The 8,738-nt window shown below is 35.1% G+C and overlaps 1 protein-coding gene across 3 annotated transcripts; it reads right to left on the bottom strand.

The window, feature by feature from the left end:
* Nucleotides 1-1,358: 1,358 nt before the first annotated feature.
* LOC107620274 (putative WRKY transcription factor 20) lies at nt 1,359-7,502 on the bottom strand. 3 transcript variants are annotated; one of them, XM_016322487.3, is made up of 6 exons: nt 6,807-7,502; nt 5,203-5,382; nt 4,335-4,884; nt 4,055-4,220; nt 3,817-3,975; nt 1,359-2,155 (listed from the first exon to the last, which is right to left on the bottom strand). In XM_016322487.3, the coding sequence occupies exons 1-6, from the start codon at nt 7,068-7,070 to the stop codon at nt 1,672-1,674; spliced, it is 1,803 nt and encodes a 600-aa protein (XP_016177973.1). In that variant the 5' UTR covers nt 7,071-7,502; the 3' UTR covers nt 1,359-1,671. The 3 variants fall into 3 exon arrangements, with proteins under 3 accessions (XP_016177973.1, XP_088357107.1, XP_088357106.1); XM_088500981.1 differs by lacking the exon at nt 6,807-7,502 and adding an exon at nt 6,346-6,559; XM_088500980.1 differs by lacking the exon at nt 6,807-7,502 and adding an exon at nt 5,849-6,084.
* Between the last annotated feature and the right edge of the window lie 1,236 nt (nt 7,503-8,738).

Below are 8,738 nucleotides of genomic sequence, written 5' to 3' on the forward strand. Positions count from 1 at the left end.
CAGCAAGACTCAAATCTAGAGCAGCGGTGGTGGGGGAGAATGTTTGCCACATGTTGTGATGGTCGTTCTAGTGACAGTGATGGCTGATAGTGCTGGTGATGGAGGTAGTAATGGAGGGTAAGGAAGATAATGATATAAGGAAAGTAAACTTAGAATATTCAAAATTAACTTGTGGCAAAAATAGTAAAAATTCGTGTCTTCAAGATTGTGTGTGTGTCCCAGCTCTAATGAACGATAGAAAATGCATCTTCTATGAACTCTGGACAATAACCAAATACCAGATGTTCTTCCTCGCCAATTAATACGTTCTATCAGGAAGTTTTGTATATAATGCACGGCATTAGATTATATATGTAGCTAACCAACAAACATGATCTGATCGAGTAGTCAGCTCACTCGTTCGCAAAGGTTCGAATCCTGCTTTGTGTATACAACAACCCATTGATCAACAGCATACCCTTAAATAGGATTTAGATCTGTGGCGAATTAATCCTTGACTTGCCAGACTAGGGGATACCGTGAAAAACCAAAAAATTAATTATAAATGTAGCTAAGAACAATTAGATGTGGAACGTGAAATCTACTTTATAATTATTAGTTATCCAGATATATGAAGCATACCTACCAATATTAATTATTAAATACTAAAAATCTCCCGTTCAAAATCACAAGCTCAATCAGGTATGATAGATTCCATGTCCTTTTCAACGGGATAGAACTGTGTTAAATCTTTAAACGGAAGAAAGTAAACCTCTATGGCTCTGTAAAATACTAGTCATACTCATATCCTTTACTTCATAAGTGCAAAACGGGAAAACACACCAAACTGTATTCATCATTATTAAATATTAAGACATATCACCTACTTTCACAAAAGTATCTGAGTTGCACCAGGTTTCACCTGGTTCTGGCTCCAATCTACATAAACTTTTCAGTGTGTTTCTCACTCGGGTATGCATAAAATAGGATGAGAAAATCACACATTCATGAAACATCCAACTTCAATATCATCATACACAAAAACCACCCCCCCAAAAAAAATCAGAAATGTAGATTACATTACTTATATTGAAGGTAAAGAGAAATAGAGATTGTGATTACCAAAATTTCAGAAACAGGCTAAATTATGCTTATAAATGGTTGAATCAAAACACGCTTACAAGGGTCCTGGATGGAACTTTGATATCAGCTTCATATTCGTACAGAAGAATTTGTATAAAATATAATTATACATACAACATTTAATCAAACAGCTACAAAGTTCCACTACGGAGCAGCTCTCAAAATAGTACTGATATAAACACAGAATATCTGCATTTTCAAACATAAAAGAGCTTGTGATGTTATTACATTTAGAATTTCAGAAACAGGCTAAAAGATACTTCTTATAAATAGTTGAATTCAAGCACTTTTACAAGGGTTTTTGTTGAAGCAACTTTGATATCAGCTTCATATTTGTACAGAAGAATTCGTATATAATTATACAAACAACAATTAGATATAGCAGAAGGGATGCAGCTACAACTACAAATAGTGATATAAACACTAGAAGAACTATCTGGCATTTTCAGACAGAGAATGAGATGCTTTACCTTTAAGCTTTACCCGCCAAAAAGAAGAAAGCAAAATGATCCTCAAATTATTTTGTTCTTTTTTAGTAATTTAACAATACTACGGACCCGTTAGTATTCTTCCCATGTTCTGCGGGCAGGGATAAGTAGAGTGGTTCAAAGATGTACTATCACTCAGATTTTCTCTAGAACCATATGATGGAATTGAACCGTTATTTAGAACACCGAAGTATACTGGAGCTGAGGTAGCATGGACAAACTTGAAACTGGAATTGCTTGTGTGAGTTTGGCTGCCTCCAAATTCAGAAAGTGGCACTCTCCCTTGCCCATTTGAGCCATTTTCCGCAGCTTGGTTAAGGCCCATCCCAAGATCAAGGCTAATCGTATCGCTTTCTTCTGGCCTAATTCTTGCCTGTCCAATGGATGCAGCTTGTCCTGCCATGTCATGGCTACTATTCTTTGCAGTTGGTACATCATGATTGTGCTTACCTTCATATGTGGTTATTACTGCTTTTGGATCATGAGATGCTCGCTCCACATGCTTTCTAACAGGGCAACCAGCATTCGTGCATTTGTAGTAACTCCTGAATTATAAAGTAAGCATATAAATAACATTATACAGGAAAAATAAAATACAATCAGGTAGAAATTTGTCAAGTATATAAAATGAACATAAGGCAAGCTAAGGTTATCGAGATCTAGGTACACCAAGTTATGATTAAATTAAACTGGAAACCCTAGGAGCAACAATTTTAGATTGTACAATCTACAGTAAGGACAACTTCGTTACTAATATTTCCATTTCCATAAAATATAAGGAATGTGGTGAATGAGGGTGGTGGCAATAGCAACCACTCTTCCATTCTTGATTTCTACAGATTATCACACCAAAACTGATAGCAACTTCTGTGCCAAATGATTCCAAAAGATGGCATCACCAGCAAGAATTATCTGTAACATTGGGGCCAACTACACCAAATCCATAATAAATCTAACCAGATGTCTTGACATACAGGTAGAGATTATCATAAATATTTTGCATTAAGAACCGTTGACCTGGATAAACTATTAAAATTCTAGTGTCTGAGTTGACGTCAAGTAGAAAAGCATCAATCTCTCTACAATATTAGTTGTCGCCTTATCTAAAACTTTACTCAGGTGCTTGAACTCCATTAGAAATGTATGATAAAGAATTTCAGTTAAAAGTATACATTCGGCAACCCTGCCAACCCCTTTGTTCAGATTCTGAACTAGACTCATACTAGTGCGTAATTTGTATTAGTGTATATGAAACAAACCATATAACAAAAGAACATTTCCAAAGCACAGTGCAGTAAATTCAAAAGAGGAATACCAGAGGACTAGCAGAATTTATTGTTTTTCCCCGGCAGTTAGCCAGCAATGTTTAAAAGTGTGGGCTAAAAGTATGTTGTTAGATTATTAGACTAAAGAAATTGGGCAGATGGCTAAAAAGGCTGGCAAAAAACAATAAATTTTGCTGGCCCTTGAGCATTTCTCAATTCAAAATTAGACCAAATTACATAGGAAAGCCTCTCTTAAACAATTGAGATCAACAAGACAACAATGATAATCAAACTCTCGATAGTTTTGACTTAAGTTTGTCTCATCCCCCCCCCCCCCCCCACACACACACACAAAAAAAAAAAAAAAAAAACCCTTTAGGTATTGGGTTAATCTACTCTTCTTACTGGGGTTTGCTCAAGTCTTCTCTACACCAAATTTAGCCACCAAAAAGCAGAGTTCTATCGTTCTACACTAGGTGCTATCCCAACATCTGAAAACTGTTAGATCAACACACTAAGTTTTATGGTATCTGAGATCAGATCCTCATCAACCACAACTTGTAAGTATCTTTTTGCAGTATTCAAGTAAACTAAATTATAGAAGTTCTGCCAGTTAAACCAAAAAGCATTTCAAGTAACTTTTAGCTGAAATAGGATAGGAAGTTCTTAATTTGAAATTCTAGACACCAAAATTTTGGCTCAACAAAGAGAAAGAAATTCCAATTCCCAATCCTTGCTTAAGCTCATGTTAGGTTTTAGAATATGTACCATTATATAATGCAACATACAACTGTTTGCTATACTAGAACCACAAAGCATCATCAACCTTGCAAAATACTGCAATAATATATATGAAATAACAAAAAGGGATTGACGAAGGACACATTTTAAATAGTTTATGATCAATTTAGCTTCAATTGTATCATCAACGTAGGAAATACCTAGGATTTGGATTGCCTCTCACAACCTTCTGCCCATACTTACGCCAACGGTATCCATCATCCAATATATCAACCTCACTCAGAGTTTGTACAACAACCCTTGGCTCCCGGATAGGCTTAACTACAGGAGTGATATCAGCACATCCAAGATCCATTTTTCTGCTCAAAACAAAACTTACAATCAGCAAGGAAACACGTTAAGCAGAAAAGCCTAGAGTTTTGGTCTAAATTGTCAAACCTTCGTTTGGAGAAAGGATCATCATCATCGAGCTCATCATTAATCTTATTTGATGCAAGCCCTGCACCCTCTGGACTATCAACACTTGCTGCTCCAGGTGACAGCTCTGGAGTACTGCCGGGCTCGGCAACATGAGAGACCTGGCCATATATATTGGATACCTTGTCTACAATTCAAAAAAAAAAAAAAAAAAAAAAGAGGGGGCAGGGTGCCACATTATTTACTTAAAAAATAATTAACAACAAACTTGCATCAATGAGAAGCTTCTAGCCTGCATTACCATCTCGACCAGCAAAAGAAACCTTATCAGATCTCTCATCTTGCATTGACATAATACTTCCAGCAGAGTATCGGCGGTTTGGTTGAGGTTTAGGATGATCATGTGTTCCCTTGTAAATTATCTCAGTGATTTGCCCATCATGAGAACGTTCAAATAGTTTCTTCACTTCACAGTTGGGATGTGTACATTTGTAATAACTTCGTGGAAATTCACTTCCTTTAACAAGTTTTTGCCCATATTTTCTCCAGTTATATCCGTCATCAGATACTCTGTCAGATGCAACCGGAAGTCCATTGCTCTTACTCTCAACTTGTGATGCTTGAAGCCCACCGGCTGTGCTGCCCCCGTGGTTAAATTCATCCATATCGACTTCAACATGAGAACTAGCTCCTGAACTAACCATTTGAACAGGTGATGATAGACTTAATTCATTTGAAGTTACTGCTATCTCACTTTTAACTGATGGTGACGAGGGGAAACATGGGGCTTTTCCTTGAACATCTATTTGAGTAGATTTTTCATTTACATGGTTGTTGAAATCCGCATTAACCTTAAAAATAAGTTCATAGTACAAAGTAAGCACTTGCAACCAGAAATCTTCAAAACAGTAGTATTGAGACATGAACTACAAATCTGTTTCCAACTAACTCTTCAACCAAAACAATGAAAAAAAAAATGGTTAAGATGGTGAAAGACTTAAGGAATTTATTTAGATTGGCATCACTAATGAGTAACAGCAAGATATTTAATTAATCATGATATATTGATAACATAGAACACGTTATGATAAACAAACAACAATGCTTAGCTCGTGTCCACATTATCAATAAGATATCCCCAGTTTTAGTAACATCAAGTAATTCATTACCATATTTGATCTATTGTGTGCTTTGAACTCAAAGAAGCTCGATGTTCTGTCATCAACAGTACTGGTATTAAAGCATACAGTGGTTACAGGAAATGTAGTAGATACAGCAGCAGAAGTCACAGAACCATGCCCTGTTTGATGAAGCTTAGAAAGGGAACCTGTAGTTGGTGAAGGTTCAACCTGCAAGGCATACAAAAACTATTATTACCTACAGCCCCCTGTCTGCGGCAATTGCAGAATTAAGACTAATCATAAAAATCAAATACAGAAATTAGTATATACTAAAAAAAATGAGTCATCAGCTAAACAAAGCAAAAGCAAGGGAAAAAGAAGAAAAGAACAACACCACTAAGTTTCCGAATACCTGGGAAGCCTTAAGCCTAAGACCCTAAACACTACTCAATGGATCAAGCATACCAGTAACAACAATAGACAATATAAATTTGTTGGAGTCAACTCCACAATGGAGCATATTTGTCAGCTGCATACACAAAAAGACCCAACTACAATTGACCATAAGTGAAATTCATAAGTTTCTCCTCATGACATCCGCTTATTGTTTGTTGGTGTCTCTAGGACAAAAGACAGCACACTACATCATCTATGCAAGTTATTTATACACACAAATCAGGAAACCCATTCTCACATGAATCTTGCAAAGGATTCTGCACAAATTATGACCGTCCAGATAATTAACATCCAGCAATCATGTGCAGATACAAAAGAAAAGAAAAATCTTGATACACAATCTTTGTGACATATATATGCGGTTGTTCCATATACATAAATGGCAAAAGAAAGGAGTTATCAAAAACTAAAATAAAGGAAAAGGGGTAACATCAATACCAAAAAAAGAGACTCATGATGTGAAAAAACAGCACCCACACTAAAAAAATGAAGAAAATAAATAAAAAAGAGAGATAATGTTTAGTGATTGATAGTTTCCTAATTGAAAGTCATATTCCAAGAGAATACCGTACTGAGCATAAAGCAACGAATACATAATTCTATAAGAGCAAGTATCAGAATCTCACGGTCCCGAAAACACAAACTAACCATATAATAAAATCTACAAAGTGAAACAGAACACAGAAACGGGCCCAATTCAAAATGTCACCAGATTAGACAAGTATAAGCACTAACACTGGAATTTCGAATATTTATTTTCGTGAAACAAACAGCATCTTCAACTCATCAACAATTAAATCACATCACTTAAGAGCCCCCAAAAAAAAATTAAAAAGATATTCCTAAGAAAGAATAATAAATAGCCCAGAGATGCTGCGTTTGGATGGTGAGAGCATTTTGCAAGAAAATTATAGAGAAATAAACATATTTTAGGTATGCCACTCACACTGAGTAAACTTCACTTAGGTCAAGTTAAGAAAATGCCATCTCTGACCAAATTGAGTAGAAAATTATAAATCAACTAAAGAGGGGGAAAAATACATTTCATTAATGAATTCACTTAAATCTTTTTTTTCTCCCTAATTCGTTTACTGATAAACCGGTTACATAAAAAAAACTTAACCTTCACCATCTACTATGCCAAAAACAAAACCCTAGAAAAAAAGAAGAAGAATAAGAAGCGAAGCTTCACTGACCTTCATGTTGGAAAGCAGCACCGGAGATTCGAGAAATGACGTCGGACTGAGTCCCGGAGGAATCGTGACGCACGGGGACCTCGAGATCGGGAGCTTTGCCGGAGACATCAGCTTGTACCTTGCACCCCCGGCGTTGGCGGAAGATGTGGCTCCGGCATCAGGCTGTGGAAAAGATCGATTCGGATCCTCCGATTGCAATTCCGCGGCGTTGCCGGAACTGCTTTGCCGGAGCTCTGTGAGTGAGTTTTCTTGGGCGGAGTCCATTGTGGTGGAGAGAGAAAGAGAGAGTGTGTTTTTGTTTGTGTTTGGGATTTCAGTACTCGAGTCAAAGAAGGACGAAAGGAGGCAAAAGCGGAAGGGCAAAATGGTAACTACGTAAGAGAGCGTCTCTCTGGGTTGTGTTTTTGGTGCGTGCTTTTTGTGTGTGTGTTTTTGAAGGTTCTGTCAGAGAGTGAAACGCAGTTGACTTGTAACATTGGATCTCTCTGTTCCGTGTTAGTAGCTTGTGTTCCTGTGAGGCTGTGACTCTGTTCTGTCTAAATAGCTTGTCATTTTAAACGCTGCCTGTGCTTCGCAGCTGTGCTGTGTTATACAAAACTACCAACAAAGAGTTCATGGTCAAATGTGATGAATTCATTTGTTTAATTTGTATGTATCAATAGTTGTAAAATATTGTGTTCAGCTAAATCTGTTCTCATTTATGCAATACATAGGTGATAATATATAATTAGATGTGCATATAAAATTTTGACTATATATCATGATTAAATTTTTAATTTAAGATTTTTTTTACTAAAAAAAAATATTTTAGTTCATACAGATAATCAAATGATACTTATAAATTGTATAAAAGAATATCAATTTTATCTTTAGAAAAGAAAATATATATTTTATATTGAATAATAAAATGATATAAAACACAATATTTGATTACAAAAAAATTTAATAAAAAAATAAAGATAAATCTAAATCTTCTATTTTTTTTAAGCTATACAAACTTGCTACAATATAGTAAAATGTCTCTTTTTCTCGAAATAAATCTGTTTATTTTTTAATCTGAAAATATTTCTATCAATAAAAAAGTTTTTTTTTAAAGTATTTTTTTCTAAATCTAAATAGATTTACACCATCATACTAAAAATAACCATAAAAAAACCAAACGCATCATAAAAAGAGAGTAAAACATTATAAGAGGATTATTAAAATTGAACCCAGAAATCAATCTAGGTAAGAACAATAAACAAAATAAAACGGGTAGAGAAAGAGAGAGAGATGGATTAAGAAGAAGAGGATGAAAAAAGGAAGAACCGGAAAAGAGACTAGAATAGAAAAAAAAGGAAGGAGAGGCCAGAGGAAAAAAAAAGGAAAAAGAGAGAAAAAGACTTGAAGTGGAAAGAAAAGTGGGAGAAAAGTGGTGGAGGTAGAGAACGGCCATTGCTGCTGGTATGGTAGTGGTATCAGCAGCCCTCAAATTGAATTTTTTCGTTATTCACACACACACAGATAGAGAGAGACTGTGTCTGGAAGAATCGTGAAGAGCTGCACTTCTTAATTTAGAGAGAAAGAGAGAGTATTGTCTCTGGAAGAGTCGTGAAGAGCTGCACTTCTTAATTTAATACTTGAAGAGAGAGCACTATATCTGGATGAGTCGTGAAGAACTGTACTTCTTAATTAGATGTGCATATAAAATTTTGACTACATATCAAGATTAAATTCTTAATTTAAGATTTTTTTACTAAAAAAAAATATTTTAGTTCATAGAGATAATCAAATGATACTTATAAATTGCATAAAAAAAACATCAATTTTATCTCTAGAAAAGCATATATATTTTATGTTGAACAATAAAATGAGATGAAGTATAATATTTGATTACAAAAAATTTTAATAAAAAAATAGAAATAAATCTGAATCTCCTGCTTTTTTGAAATT

The sequence above is a fragment of the Arachis ipaensis genome, chromosome B1 (assembly GCF_059453495.1).
Source record: "Arachis ipaensis isolate K30076 ecotype BB chromosome B1, ASM5945349v1, whole genome shotgun sequence".
Classification (NCBI taxonomy): Eukaryota; Viridiplantae; Streptophyta; class Magnoliopsida; order Fabales; family Fabaceae; genus Arachis; species Arachis ipaensis.

Coding starts and splice junctions, on each gene's coding strand:
- LOC107620274 (XM_016322487.3), bottom strand. CDS start 7,070: ATGGACTCCGCCCAAGAAAACTCACTCACAGAGCTCCGGCAAAGCAGT. Junction 4,221..4,334: donor TTCTTTTGCTGGTCGAGATG/GTAATGCAGGCT, acceptor TTTGAATTGTAG/ACAAGGTATCCAATATATAT. Junction 2,156..3,816: donor AGAGGCAATCCAAATCCTAG/GTATTTCCTACG, acceptor TTTATAATTCAG/GAGTTACTACAAATGCACGA.